General features: G+C 37.7%; 1 protein-coding gene across 7 annotated transcripts in view; it reads left to right on the top strand.

Annotated features, from left to right (window-relative positions):
* The window catches only part of LOC125457141 (TGF-beta-activated kinase 1 and MAP3K7-binding protein 3), a 113,999-nt gene that overhangs the window by 85,292 nt on the left and 13,703 nt on the right, over positions 1-15,004 (top strand). For 5 of the 7 annotated variants that reach the window (XM_048540933.2, XM_048540929.2, XM_048540924.2 and 2 more), the window contains 2 exons: positions 3,222-3,314; positions 10,343-10,438. In XM_048540933.2, coding sequence (XP_048396890.1) covers positions 3,222-3,314; positions 10,343-10,438 — 189 coding nt within the window. The remainder of the gene's footprint in view (positions 1-3,221; positions 3,315-10,342; positions 10,439-15,004) is intronic. The other 2 variants (XM_048540931.2, XM_048540930.2) reach the window with 1 other exon arrangement.

Here is a 15,004-nt window from a genome sequence, read left to right as displayed (position 1 = left end):
TTTATCTGTCACCACCGTAACCTTTAATATCATGAAAATTTGAATTAAATCGTTAACTTTCTGAATTCCAGGCACCAGAACTTTACCAGGTGTTTGTAATCTTTCACATAATTTGACTGTTGTCATCCAGATATAATTCTGGTAATTTTATGCTGGGCTCCCTACTAGACTTTTCAAAGGTGTGGTGCCCAGAACTGTGCTTTGTACTGCATGTGTAGTCGAACAATATCTTCGTATAGTTGAAGTAGGACTTCTCCCCACCTTGTACTCCAGTTTTCCTGACATGAAGGCCAATATTCTGTTAACCATCTTGATTGTTTGTAGCTTTCCCTGATCTAATGCAGTACATGGCTCAATGTTAGCACTGTTGCCTTGCAGCACCACGGACCTGGGTTTGATTCCACCGCCGGGTGACTGTCTGTGTGGAGTTTTCACGTTCTCCCCGTGTTTGTGTGGGTTTCCTCCAGGGGCTCCGGCTTCCTCCCAGTCCCAAAGATGTGCAGGCGAGGTGAATTGGCCATGCTAAACTGCCCGTAGTGCTCAGGGATGTGCAGATTAGGTGCGTTATAGGGTGGTGGGTCTGGATGGGATGCTCCAAGGGTCGGTACGGGCTCATTGGGCCAAAGGGCCTGTTTCCACACTGTAGGGACTCTATGATCTACATCACGTGCCTCCACTGTATCAGTTAATGCCCACAGTGAAAGATTTAATACTTGCCTGCATGGAAATCTATTTCTAATTGCAGAACCACATTTATTTTGCTTCTGTTGCAGTTATTGCCATTGCTCATGATCTTTGAATGTAACTTTATTTTTATTCCTTTACTGTGGAATCTCTTACAATCTAATTTCTATTGTTTAATGACAATGCTTCAGACTTAGAGGATGGACTGCTATTATTTCCAACAGTTTCAAGCTTTTATGGTGTTTTTTCTTTATTCATTAACGGGCTGAGGGTGTCATTGGCTAGGCGGAATGTATTGCCCATCCCTAATTGCCCAGAGGCCAATTCAGAGTCAACCACATTGCTGTGGGTCTAGAGTCACACGAAGACCAGACCAGGTAAGGATGGCAGTTTCCTTCCCTCAAGGACATTAGTGAACCAGACGGACTTTTTTCGACAGTCGATTGTCCTGCTGCAACACTCTTGAGAACGAACTTATAAGAGAAAGTACATAGTGATATCCAAAAGTACCACATGGATAAATGGATGTTGTGAAAAGCCTAAGCTTGGAAATGCTGCATCTTGTTTTTAGCTCTTATGTCAACTTTTATATTGATGGTCACAAAACGTGAAAACATCAAAGTTGGTGCGGCTTTGCTATGGAAGTTATTTTTGTGTTTAAATTTGATACTGGCTGGGAAACCTAAATGTTCTGTGGAAGTCCTGAGATGCTGTGCACATTTTGTCCATTTTTGCAGGATGATCAGAATGCAGACACTGTCTCCTGTGGAGTGTGACGTTTTTTTCCAAACCTTAATATGCCCGTATGATTCTTGGATATTATCACCCAGATGAGAAGCTTTGATAGAAGTGAATGGAATAGTTTTTCATCTGTTTCACAAATATTATTGATTGGGTAATCCTAGATCGGATCAAGTTTGTTCTGTTTTGCCCAACTTTATTTCTGTTTGTAATAATTTTCTAATTTTTGTACACTATATTATAACTTTTATCATTATTGCAAGTGCTAAGTTGGATAGTTCTGGTCTATGAATCTGTACTTACTGGAATTCATTGTAGTTCTTAAAACGAGCTCATGGTTGAGGAGATGCTAATTTTTAAAAGTCTTGACTCCCTCTCCAAAATTGGCTCATTGGAGTTCACATGAGAAATACGATAGTTTTGGAATACAGCTCATTTTAGGATAGTAAATATTTAGCATGATCCATTAAGTTATAGAATAGGGAGGGAAAAAGAAGTGAAAAAGCAGAGAAAGCAAAACTTTACACATTGATTTATTTTTTACAATTATTTAGAATTTTTTGTTAAAAGTGTTTTAGAAATACAGGTAGTTCTGCTATAACGCATGGCTTGTTAACAAACTTTCTGCTCTACAGGTATAGTGATTGTCTCCAGCGATTTCCCTATAGCACAATTTTCTATGGCAGTTTTTGATAGCATATGGTCACACAAGAATGCTACAATCAACTTAGAGGAGAAATACCTGTAGTTTGGTATTGTAATGTAATATATCTGACTCTAGATTAGTTGAGTTGAATGTTATTATTTTAAGATCAAACTCTATTCATAGATAAAGACAAAACAAATGAACTTACTAAGACCGGAATTTCCTGAAATAAGATGAAGATGCTGGAGAAACTCAGCAGGTCTGGTAACAGATCTGCCGATTTTAAAATATAGAATTCATGTGATTGTGTACTTGGAAAGAAATGACCACCAATGTTCTGGTATGTTTCTGTTTCAGAGCAGTAACACTCTGCTTCATGTACCGCCTTAAACATTGTACTAGCGACAAAATTGTGTTACTTTTTTCCCTGGTGTGTTCAGTTTGCGGTAATGGTGAATAGTATTTATGTTACATGATGGAATGTTTGCTGAAGAGCCCTTCTGTGTGTCATTATCTGAATCTGCATTTTTACTTTGTCTCAGCTGTCATATGTTGCAGAAATGAAATAAGCTGTTTATCATTGCTGCACCCATTCAACCACCAAATCCCCACGTCACCATTACTAGTTATCTACTTGCCATTAGTGAAGGTTTCATATTTTCAATATGAAATATTTCATAATCTGAGTTGAAGAACTTTTTTGTTCCCATCTTTTTCTCCCTTCCCATTCTTACCAGGAGTTTGGCAAAATGTGTTTGAGCTTCTTAAGCCTTGCTTAACTAGATATGAAGCATTCATGAATCTTGATAAATGAGCCAACTGCAGAAGAATCAAAGCTAAGCTGATTTTGTTGTCACCTGAAATTGAAAAGTACAGTTCTTGCATGATTTGCTGAAATAATTGTGAGAATACGAGTCAGTTCCATCACATCCATGAGAATATTAGAGTGCCCCACTGAAATCCTGGCTAATAACAGCTGCTTTAATGCAGACTGTGCCCAGGTCTCCCCCTTGCTCTCCACAACCACTAACTGGAATGGTACAATTGCTACTTGCTGGGTTTTGGATATTTGTGCTTGCTTAAAAAGTTTTTTTTTTAAATTCAGTTTGAAATATCATTCCTTAATTCTTTCCATTTGTGCTCATTGCAGGGAATTTTGACCCAAAGGCCATTAATAATTTTTATGACAACATTGGATTAACTGGTCCTGTAGGGGCAGTCCCCCCAAAGCATAGCAAAAAAGGTAAGTTATTCACTCATATTCAGTGCTGACTTCTTGTTTTCACTTTTCTCATTTATAAATGTAACTGTGTTTTTGACTTTTAATCTGTACCAGGGGATAGCACTATGGATTAGAAAATGCTTATTCTAATTATTCATTCCCTTGTCACTTTTATGAGGAAATGGGGTATATCTCTGTTTGTTCACCTGTCTGATTGCCCATCCATACACAAAGAAGGTAGGGAAGCAGCTCTCGAATGCCATGACAATGGAGGTAGTCTCCTTGAATTAGGATTTCCTCTCAATAGCGTTGCTGGGATAGAATTCAGTCTGCTTCTGTAAATGGAGTACACACCTTGCATGAAATGGTAGGCTGTTTGATTGTAACTTGAATTTGCTAGATGTTGGAGAGAAGGTAGGGTTTCTTTCAGTGAGCCCGAAAATATGAATCATGCTTTATCTAGTGGGTAAGTGTAATAAAGCTTTTTGTTAATCCAGTCAGAGATTTGGTTAGATATGTAACTATATTCTTGAATGTAAAACATCGATGTAAGTGGAAATTGTGAAATGCATACTTTTTGTAGTATATAAGTTGATTGATTAGGCCACTCGCTCCTACTTGTGACATGAATGCATGAAAGAACTATTAATTTTGCCTCATCACAACCTTTTTAAAGACAAAACTTTCACATTTCCTTTTTAAAAGCTCTGATAGATTTTTTTTCTTTTTGGTGTTAATACAAGCTAACATCTTTCAGAGCTCTTTTGCTGATTTGGTGGTAAACTTCCCTTCATATTACTGATTCATTGGGTTTTTTTTAGGGTTACTTTGGCAAAAAAACAGCCTTGGTTTTCAGTTTCTGTCCCTGTTGTTTTTAAAGTTTTTATTATGATCTAAACAGCCCAAACTCCTGTAGCCACTCCCTCTTAATTTAGCTTCTTGCTTCATGTATCGTCCACGTCACCTCAATGACGTCTTTCCCAAAGTCGAATCCTAAAAAAATCCATATCTTATTGTATTCCAATAAACGATTTGTATCAGTTCCTGTTAACATTTTGCTTTTGTTGTTGGGTTTCTGTTCATAAAAGTTTTGATTTATGAACTTAGCCTCTTACCTTAAAAGATTTATGACTTTGAATCCCTGCGTGTATCTGTTCCTCAACTCCTTTATTGAAGCTTTACAATTTACCCTGTCGTACTTTTCCCAGAACGAAACCCCTTACATTTATTCTTTGTTTCATCTGACAGCTGCTTGTCTACTTGCCTAAAGATGCTTTTGTCCTTTAAATAAATAGTATTGGTCCTTATTTTTGTATCATTTTAGGAATACTGACATTGTACTTCCCTAGTTCAGGTCAGTTACAGAGAAGCAGTGATCTTAAATAATTGATGGCTGTATTCAACACTGTTGCCGATAATTGGTGTATTGATACATTTTCTTGTCACATGGATTTGTCCCTTTTTTTGACTAAAATAATGTACCGTTACTCAGTTTCAATCCTTTGAAACAGTGTAAAACTTGCCTTGATCAGAAGTCAACTCAGACTGAGAGTTCTGTGTGGATTAACGTACTGTTGGACTCCTTAAAGCCTGTCCACCATCTCTTTACAAAGCACAATTCTGGAGTTTATTGGAGTACTCTCCGCTTGGTGGGATGAGTGCAGTTCTGTCAGTTGACAGCACTTGATTGTGACCCTATCCATCACCTTCACCAGTCACGTCCTTACTGCCTGTGCACAGTGACAGCCCTGTGAAGCACATAAAAGAAGCCCTAGAATGACTCTTTTGACAGCACCTTCCAAACCATGGTCACAACCACCCAAAGTGTGTTAGCTTTAAGCAGTCCCTCAGTTAAAATTTAGGGCATAAGGACCATAGCCACTAACATATGCAGTCAACTATCCCTAAAGACTGTCAGGTAGTTTGTCATGCTTTTTTTTGATAAGCAGCAATTAAGGTATGATACAATAGCTATTCAAACAAATAATGTATAGAATGCATAATGAACTGACACGTTGAAGGCATCATCCTTGTCTTCAATGGACGTATTCCTTGGGTCGTCATCCTCCTCTTCTGGCCCCTCTTCCATCTGAAAGAGGCAACTGTTTACCAAGCAATGTCACTTGATGAGGACTGCCCCGATACTGTTCATATGCTGTATTTACAGGGGCTGGCAATTTATCTTATGACAATCAGCCGTTTGAATCTTTCTAAATTCCAGTAAGTCAGTGTGTGTGCAACCCATACCCCAGTGAAAGTGTACAGAATCAATATCCTAGTAGGAGCTGATATGTTAGAATTGTACCTCTTGAGTGTCAGAATGTATGGAATCCAAGTGTTCGGGGTGGGTGGGTTATAGGGGGATGGGTCTGGGTGGGATGCTCCAAGGGGCAGTATTGACTTGTTGGGCTGAAGGGCCTGTTTCCACACTGTAGGGAATAAATAAAAAGTAATGGACATTCTCTCAAGGTCAGAGTAAACATTGCTTATTTTCCAACATCTACTTGAAAGTTACTTTTCATCCTTTCTTGGAACAAAACATTTATTTTCCTGAACTCTGTTATGCTACAAGGATACGTCTGGCATTAGGTAGCTCCTTGAATCAGCTGAAGGCAAATAGTGGACTCAGTGATCCTTGTTACCTGTGTTGTCACCTTCATCTTGTCCCTTTTGAAAAATATACTCTTTATGTTTGGGGACAGAATAGTGCTGTAACAGCAGTTACATGAGGACTCATGCTACACAGGAAACAGTAGAAAAATTCAATTTTAACAGGACCCCAATTTCCAACATCTCAGAAATGAACATGACTAACTTTCAGTCTCATTTAGTGAGCATGGTCTAGTCAACCACATGTAGGACAGGCGGTGCTTGAAGGGTTGTGCAGGTGGATTTTTTGGAGGTTTGTACACTTCGTCTGATGTCTTGACTTCATCTCTGCAAGTTTCCATTGAATTCTCTATTCAGTGCCTTGTCTTTCCCAGATGATCCTTGTCCGTTTTGGTCGGTTGTAGCTCCCAGGATGATTCACTGCTTCAGGGTGCTTTGATGACACTCTGAAACTAAACTGACTGCTATCGGCATACCTGATCACAGTTTGCAGATGGCTACTGTCCTCTTGCCCACTCAGCAGCAGATTTACAAGGCACTGTCACTATTGACAATTCTGTATACATTAAGTCATCACTTAAACTTTTGATAATGTTCCTGAAAATTTCATTTTTAAGTGAAATGACTTTAACAGAATCATGTTTTCCCATTAAAATTAATGTGAAAGTTGTAGTTGGGTTCTGACAGCTAATACCAAAAGGGGGGAAAAAATTATACCCTGTAAGTTGAAATACTTTGCAAGACTAAATTCTTACATTTGTTGATTAAATAACTCTTGTAATGCTGTATTTTTCAATTTGTTTAATTTTACAGCTGTAATTTTCTACTTTATCTTCTGCTTGCTGCTGATCCTGTTCTCTAGACTTCCTGTTCTCTGATCCTCCTGGTCCTTCCTATCCCTAACCCTCCAACATACGACCACCTCCTCTCCTCCAACCCTCTGATTTAGCAGCCTCTCCCTGCTCTTGACTCTGATTTGCAGTCTCCTCTAACCTTGTCATTTCAACTTGTGATTTCTTTCTTCATCCCTGACCCTCTTCATCCCCAGCCTCCCTCCCTGTCCTTGATCCGTCTTCTTGCTGGACTTCCCACTCCGCACTTTGCTTTCTTAAACATACATTTGTGTTCAGGATTTAAAACACAGAACTGCGGGGTTGTAAAATTTGCGTGCCTTGATGCTGCATAAGTGCTCCGCTTGGGCTGTAACAGTCAATGGCTTTTCTACATGCTGCTTCCTTCTCCAGAATCTTCACCTTATCTCAGGGCCTGTGGATGACTGGTGAGAGGCAAAGCAGTAGCTTTGACAGTTGTTTAAAAAATACTTTGATTAAGCTAGCCCCATCTTGGTACTTGTGCACCATCGTAACTTGCACTCTGGTAACCCAGGACTTGTATGGGGGACTTGAGTGGGAGCACAAGTTCAGGAAAGGAATGGGTGAGAGGGTGTGTCAGAGACTGGTAAATTTGGAGGAGCATCTGGCATGGTGAGAGGTCAAAAATCAGAGGGTCAGACATGGCAAGAGCAAGAAAGGCCAATCCAAATGGTAGCAATAAGGTGTTGTGAGGAATGACATTAAAGTGCACCTTGTGACATTCAACAATATTATAGGCCCCATTAACTTAACTAGTGTTAAAGCGAGGCAACGTTAAATGGGTATTATACATGAAACTTGAAGTTGAATTTTGCCAAAACAAAAATCTGTTTGCTCCATCTCTGATTATCCCAGAAAGAGAAATTCTGAAATGTGTTGAGCATTTCCTGTTTCTTGGCAGCCACCTCTCTCAAAAGGTCACCATTGATGAGAGAGTCCAACATTGAATCAGCTGCAGCAGCCCAGCGATTTATAACTAATGCAGTGAATGTTTGTTAGCAAAGACCTCTCACAAGTCAACAGTGTACAGCTCTCATCATCACATTCCTGTAAGAAAGTCAGTCTTGGACACTGTATTTTAACATGCTAGATAAATTCCAAAAGAATGGCTGTCAAATAAACACCAGCATCGTCTTTAAAACCAGCTTTGCAAGCATTTGAGTAAAACGTCTGCAAAATTATTTTCAATGGACTGGATGATCTCTGGATGACCAAAAATATTTGCTCTTGCTATATTCTGTTTGTTTCCAGCTCTCAAATGGGAAGTATTCTCGGGAAGAGAATCAAAATGCTTCAAAGAAACTTAGAAGCACTCCTTGAAATAGTAGAGCTTGGTATCAGTTGTACAAAATGGCACCAACTTGCCCATTAAACTGTATCATGTTTTGAGTTGCCACATATTAATGATCAGGTAGAGTGGCAGCAGAGGAAGATCGAAAAAAAGTGCATCCTAACAATTGACCTGCCCAGTTATGGGCAGATCAAGGGAAAAACTTGCAACCCTCAGTAGATGCAATCCTCTCATTGAGGAGCAGCCAACAAGAACCATTATTTATGTATAGAAATGCCCAAATAAACTTTTTTTCTGGTATGTGTAAAGGAAGAATGTTGAACAGGAGACCTCTCCTGTCATAGGATGATTTGTAGCCAGGCAAATAGAAACTTCGTTTTTTAGCTACAAAATTGTACTTGTGGTAGCACCCAAATAATGAAGTGAAGAGCCACCTAGAAAATGTGCTGAAATCCTGGATTGTTTTGCAAGGGAAAAGCAAAAGTTGCAGAATGCAAATATTTTGGAAATTGCAAAGACAGTTTGTTTTAATTCGATGAATATGTTCAATATTTTATGTGATACTATATTTTTATTGAACTTAAGTTGATTCAGTGGAGCAGCAAATAGCTGGAATTAGTGGGGGAAAAAATATTGAACACAATTAGTGATGTACTAACATAGCATTAGATAAGTTACAATGTGTGAACAGCTCATTTATCCAAGTCTTTGAAGAAGAAACCATTATATTTTGTACAATCTACACTTTTCTGTGATTAAATCTTTAATTGTTTGAAATGGAATTTTGATTGTGAGCCAGCATCTGTCAAAATGAAGTTTTCACGTGGTCAGTTAAATTTTGCACTGGAATGTTTGAGCTGTAGGCTCTTAAAAGTTGATTTTTGTGGTACAGTTCAAAAGCTGGAATCTGTTGATTTGTGGTTTTAGCACAGTAAATAGCAATTCTAAAATAATGTTGCTTTCTCATTGTTTTAATTGAGTTGACTGGTATTTAGTGCATCTTGCCATGAAATGACAGAACATGATTTTCTCCGTACATTGAGGTTATGAGTTTATTTTAGTCCTCAAGTACTGAAAACAGATAAGGTATCTGAACTGCAGGGGAAAATAAGAAATTTACAGTCACTCCTTACCTGAACTAGGTGTAAGGGTGGAGAAAATTATATGGACATCGGCTTGAATGTGACAAGTCTACTCCTTATTCATCAAGTGTTATGGTTTAATTGGAACAGGCACAATGAGCAAGTAAGGCTGGAAGGGAATGGAATTTGTGTGTAATTTCATAGTTGATCTTTAGTTGTTGCAGTTTTAGGTCTCCTTCAAAAAATGAAAAATTGCCATGTTCTGATTAATTCTTGGTCACTTCCAATTGAAATCTTAAAGTTGACGTTTTCAAAACTATCGAACTGAGATAAATCACAAGTTTCAATTATTTGTTGGAGCATTTGTATTAGAGATGAAATATTGCTGATCTATTCAAGTTATTGTGGAATTCAGTTCTAAAAAATGTTGCAGATTGTTCATTGAACATCAATCTCATGTTAAAGTTGAACGACATCTCTAGCTCAGCTCAAGCCTTCAAAAGATTACAGATTAAATTGTATGATATCAAAATATTTCATGGCTCAGCTGATCCTGCAAGGTTTCTACATATTTGATAATATCTTTATAATTGCAGTGTACTACTTTTGATAACATGCTTTTTAATAGATTTTTGAATACCAATGTGAACGTCAACCTATGTGCACCCTGAAGTCTCAGAGCTAATACGTACACATTGTGGCCATCAAAAGGAATGCGATCTTGATTTGAGAAATAAAATTGTTTTCACAATGTAAGATTACAACAAGTACACTACTACATGTAGCATCCATTAACTGAAACATATCTGGGCACCAATTTGACTTGTTAAGTTCCATTATTTTTTGGGCGGGAGAGACATTCTTGAGCCCAAATGGGGGACTGCCTACACAGTAAAACTAAGAAATTGTAAATAATTTTCTTGCCTTAGTGCTATCCCACTAACTGTGTCTGCAGGATTATTTGTGCATGAATCTTTGGGTTTCATGAAGGTGCCAGTTGCTATATATATTGTTGGATTTCTCTTGTTCGTTAGTTTACTCTAGTGGTGTGAAATAGCAAGATAAATACTTAACAAATATGCTTTATGTATCATATCTAGTTGTGGCGTCTTACTTGTGTGTTGGGGTTTTGTTTTAGGTTTTTTGAGGTTTGCCCCTTTATCCCTCTCAATCTTCATGACTTGTCTTGTACAGACCCTTCAGGTACTCTAGAGAGAAAAGCAAGGAAAATTAGTGTGACTTCAAAGTTAAAGAAGGACTCCTCTGATTCCCAGGCTGCTGCAGCTGAGGGTGGGTACTTCCTTGAATGTCAGCTGACTACTAGATTGGAGTAGATATTCAAAGTACATAAAGCAAAAGGACCAGTCCAGAATGGTTTTTAAAAAATCTTTTTACATTTCTTGATTTTGTCCTTTTTAATCTTTACAGATTTTGAACATTGTTAGCATCTATACTAATATTGTCGAATTATTTAGACCATCATTTGTTTTGAAATACTTTATTTTATCTGAAATGTCTTGTCTGCTGATTGTATAGTAATATGGCTAACTTGAATGACTGTTTTTTTCCAATTTTAATAACAATACATTCGATCAATTCTTTGAAAGGAGTTACACAATTGAGGACTTGACGGAATTTGAAACAGCTCTGGTTATAACTGTTCATATCACAAACTCTGTATATTAATAATTTTAGGTGCAGCTTTTCTTTTTGATATCTAACCTCTTAACTGCAGCATTGAAGATGAAGTTTTTCCAGGCCCATTAGAGGAAGCTTGAAGATGATATATGACTGTTTCAATTTACAATATTAATTGTTTAGGAAATGTCAAAACAAAAATTCTCAAGTGATTAATAGTAATATTGATAGTTTCACATGGTTTGCACCCAGTTTCAGTCTAACAGCCTTTTTTGTGCTGGAAAGAGGAATAAAATTACTGGAATTTTCAAGAAAAACTGTTTGATGAGATTATTGAGAGATCTCTTAGGAAAAATCTACAAACGTTTTTGAACTATAAAAATTTAAATTATTTAAGAATCCAAATTTAGCAATCAAAACGAAATGGAATTTAGTGTTTCCCTGATAGTAAAAGCAGAAGGGCTGGTCATTTTTAAATGAAGCAAACTGAATTGAGTCAGTGCTGAATATTTTCATGTCTTTGGAAGATGATTTAAAATGCAGGAACCAAGTACAAAATGTTTGGAATAGCACCCTAATCCGTACTAACCAGGTTTCTGCCTATACATATGTAAACCACCCCATTAGTATGTATCGTGCAAAGACGTTGTAATTGGAACAAAAAAGGAAATGTTGAAAATATTGAACAGGCCAGGCAACATTTGTGGATAGAAACAGTTGATGTTTCATCAGCTGAAAGGCAATTGAAACAATAGCTCTGTTCCTGTTCACAGTTGGTGCTTGTCTTAAAAGCAAACATTGCTGGAAATACTTATTTCAAATTTTAAGCATTCACAGTATTTTGCTTGTGACAATAAACAGTGTTACTTTCTTCCGACTGGAATGTGGAGGTGCTGCTGTTGGACTGGGATGGATAAAGTCAAACATCTCATGAAACCAGGCTATAGCCCAACAGGTTTATTTGAAATCACAAACTTTCAGAGCGCAGCCCCTTCGTCAGGTACAATGACAGGAGAGCACAGACACCTAGTTTGTGGCAGAGAGATCCAATGACCATATAGGTGTTATGAGTGGAGCGAACAAACCTAAAATGGCTGGCTGTCTCCTTTTGAATCTTAAATCATTCATACATTCCTGCATTCTCAAAATTGCAAAAGCAGGATATGGAGAACTCTATTAGAAAGGAGATGCAATTTTCAGTTGATTAAGATGCAAGCTCTGGAATCTGTTTCAAGTTGCTACCCCAAGATAATTAAAGGTTTTATCAGTGTCTGCCTAACTTTCCAAACTTCAAACAGGCAGAACGACCTGAATATTCAAAAGGTGACATTTCCAGTCGGACACCGATTTGTAGGTGTGAGGCCTTCTCCAGAATCTGTCTGTTTTAACCTGGAATCAGGCTGGTTTGATTTGGAAAGCAGGAATTTATAAAATGCCACATTGACTAATTGTGATGACAAATTGTGTGTTTCTTGAACAAAATATAATATGTTTGCCAATAGACAAACATCGTGGATGAAATGATTCACCCAGAGGCTTACGTGTGTGTGTGTGTGTGTGTGTGAACATGAGAGAGTGTGTGCGTGGGGACACGAATGCGACGTGCACACAGAACACCCCCCCCCCCCCCCCCCCCACTTCACTCATGCGCTCATTCTGTCATACAGATGCACACACAAACCTGTGGGGTTAATCATTTCATCCAAGATGTTTGCTTATTTGCAGATATGTTCTGTTTTGTTCAAGAAGTTGAATTCACCAGTTGAATGTCAGTAAGAGCAAAGCTATTAGCTTAGCAGTGCTAAAAAATTTGGTTTTCAATTTCCATTCGAACTAGCCACACCTTCAGCCTGTTTGATTGAGAGTTGCGCTTCTAAGTCCATATTAATTCCATCATCCAGCCTACAAAACTTTCACTTTGCAATGCTTTGAACTTCCACCCCTGCCAAAACACTTAATTGTGCATTTGCTGGTCCAGTGCCCCACATACTAATTCTTATTTTCCCTAAACTGCAAATCATCCTGCACTGTCATACACATCCTGCTCCATACTAAATTCACTTTCTCTTCATCCAGGTCTTGCTGAATCATATTGATTCCTTGTTCCCAAAAATCAAATTTAGAAGTTTTGTTCTCATAACCTCTTCATCCCCATTATGTCTGTTATATCGTCCAGCCTTCTGGTCTTTTGCTTGTCCTTTCTTTACACACTGGTGTTCGCATCAGCTTGATTAATGATAGGATACTTCCCTCTGAAGCTCCACTGCGAATTTTGAGCATTTAATCTGGTTGAATATTTTATTGCTACAGTAAGGCATAAAACTGAAATCCCACCTGTCTGGTTAATGGGAAATTAAGTCTCTCGTGACAGTATTCATTCAGGTGTGCGACAGTTTTCTGAGTGTCCACGTGAATTTGTTTTTTTTTGAGGAACCTTGCTGTCCACAACTTGCCTGTCTTGTTTTCCTGTGTAACAGTGACTGTATTCAAAATTTATTGGATGAGTACTCTGGGACTTGCTGAGGATATATTGATATAAGTATGCTTTTTTTAAAACCTTATTCTGGAAGTGTCTTCAATAATTTGGACTATATTATTCACAGTGTTCTCTGTAAACTTATGTGCATCTCCTTCCTTGGCTTGCAAAGTCTTCTGAAAACCAATCATTTTAATTCAGCCAATGGAAAAGGAATTCCAACACAGCACGACTGGATTCAAAACTGATTGAACATGGACTCTACTTCCTTTATGCAGTACTTTGGGATAGTTTTAATTATCTAGATCAACTGGGAACTAAGAGTGGTGACCTATCTGATTTGTTTAACATAGTAATCAAATGCTGAGAAGTGCATATCTGATTTATAAAGTCATCCCCCTTTAAAAATAATGACAAGTTCATGATGCATGTGATTATGCAAATTGACCAAGTTCAGTGGAGGGAGATTTGAGTACAGCAATTAATTGTCATTTTATAATCCTCCATCTTTTCCGTAATGCACAAAAACATGTCATTCTTTACTCTCCCTGTTAATTTTTAAGCACTTTCTGGATTTACACATTAATTGCCCATTAAGCCTACAGCAGTAAATTAGAGTATATAATTAACATTATTAAATACTTAAAGGGAAGTGAATGACGATCAATCCCTGCTAATTCCCAGAAAGGAAACAAAAACTGTTGCATCTCATTCAGAAATTTTATTTTTTTCTTAATTCTTTTTTATTCTTGTCAAACATCTCTTTCTCTCTCCTCATTTCTTTTTCTGTGTTTGATTTTAATTCTGAATCTCTCTTGCATCTTCTAATTTCTCTTTCTTGTCAATCCTTAAATCTCATTGGTTCAGAGATCCATTGTTGGCCCCATATGTCCTATTGACTCTACTGTTCTGTTATCAGCCTGCATCTTGAGCAAGTTGTGTAGAAAATTATTGACCCGAAAGGTGCAGGGAAATGTTGCAAATGAGGAAAACCATCAAATACTAACTATTTTTCAAAGCGCAAGACCATTTTTTTGAATTCTCCAAGGTGCGGACTTTGTCTATTTATAGATAATTTAACAATGCATCCTGCATTTTAGCTCAATGTTGTAACAGAGGGTGTATTCCATTTAAGAGTGATTTGTGTTATTTATAACTCTAATTTGGCTGTAGCTAAGTATAAGGTTAATATTTCCTTCAGAGAAAAGTAAATATAATCCAGCTTTTTATTCATAAAGATTTCACTGGACTAATGTTACCATGGAGTCTCATTGGCTAGGATCGAAAGAACAGCAACAAGCAACCCTTCGAAAGTATCAGAATGTAAATACAGTGTCTCTGTTTTAAGTTGCCCCATTTTTACATTGTCCGGCTTTAATAATGTATTGGGACTGGCATTTGCCTTTGGTACACAGGTTCCATTGTTTTACCATTCTTTTGTACTGGAGTGACAGCTTATATAACCCAGTCGGTGTCAGTTTGGAGCCGTGTCTCCTGTTCACCGCTCGTCTCCCCCATCGTTTGTTCACAGCTTTTTCCAAACCCTTGCTCATAGCATGGCAAGCATTCAAGCAGGTGGTGGGTAGAAAATGTCAGCATATTTATTTTAATTTATAAAGTATCTTTCCTTGAATACAGAAATTTCTCCTCCTTTTCTCAAATAGAGGTGTTACATTTGCTACTTTCCAGTCCGATTAAATCCGTCCTGAATCTAGGGATTTTGTAAAATTAACACCACTTGC

Source organism: Stegostoma tigrinum, chromosome 12 (assembly GCF_030684315.1).
Source record: "Stegostoma tigrinum isolate sSteTig4 chromosome 12, sSteTig4.hap1, whole genome shotgun sequence".
Classification (NCBI taxonomy): domain Eukaryota; kingdom Metazoa; phylum Chordata; class Chondrichthyes; order Orectolobiformes; family Stegostomatidae; genus Stegostoma; species Stegostoma tigrinum.
The sequence above is the reverse complement of the archived record's forward strand: the minus strand, read 5'-3'. Positions and strand labels throughout refer to the sequence as shown.